The 380-nt window shown below is 44.7% G+C and overlaps 1 protein-coding gene across 1 annotated transcript in view; it reads left to right on the top strand.

Moving 5' to 3' along the window:
• Window positions 1–81, top strand: part of EMH_0012880 (uncharacterized protein) — a gene marked incomplete at both ends in the record, with an annotated part of 2,703 nt that extends 2,622 nt beyond the window's left edge. Inside the window, one exon of the mRNA XM_013499662.1 lies at window positions 3–81. Within this exon, the coding sequence (XP_013355116.1) occupies window positions 3–81 (79 nt within the window). The remainder of the gene's footprint in view (window positions 1–2) is intronic.
• Between the last annotated feature and the right edge of the window lie 299 nt (window positions 82–380).

Below are 380 nucleotides of genomic sequence, written 5' to 3'. Positions count from 1 at the left end.
GTTCTTGCTGTTGATGCGACGGCACCGACAGCAGCAGCAGCGGGAGGAGCAGCAGCAGCAGCATCTTTATCATCCTTATAAGCAGCAGCAGCAGGAGCAGCAGCAGCAGCAGCAGCAGCAGCAGCAGCAGCAGCAGCAATTGGTATTTGTATAAATCTCCATCTTATAGTTTCTACTCCCTGCAGCTGCAGCGCCCCCATAAGCACCGCCATCAAACCAAAAGAACCAAAAAAGAATGTGTGGCTATCGAAGCCCGCGGGGCCTTGTATCTCTTCTGGTGCTGTTTGTCTGTGTTCTTCATTTATATTTAATTTATTTTTATTATTATTATTATTATTATTGTTGTTGTTGTTGGTGTTTTCGTTTTCTTCTTGGTTTTT

Source organism: Eimeria mitis, genomic scaffold (genome assembly GCF_000499745.2).
Source record: "Eimeria mitis Houghton genomic scaffold, Emh_scaff453, whole genome shotgun sequence".
NCBI classification, from domain to species: domain Eukaryota; phylum Apicomplexa; class Conoidasida; order Eucoccidiorida; family Eimeriidae; genus Eimeria; species Eimeria mitis.
The sequence above is the reverse complement of the archived record's forward strand: the minus strand, read 5'-3'. Positions and strand labels throughout refer to the sequence as shown.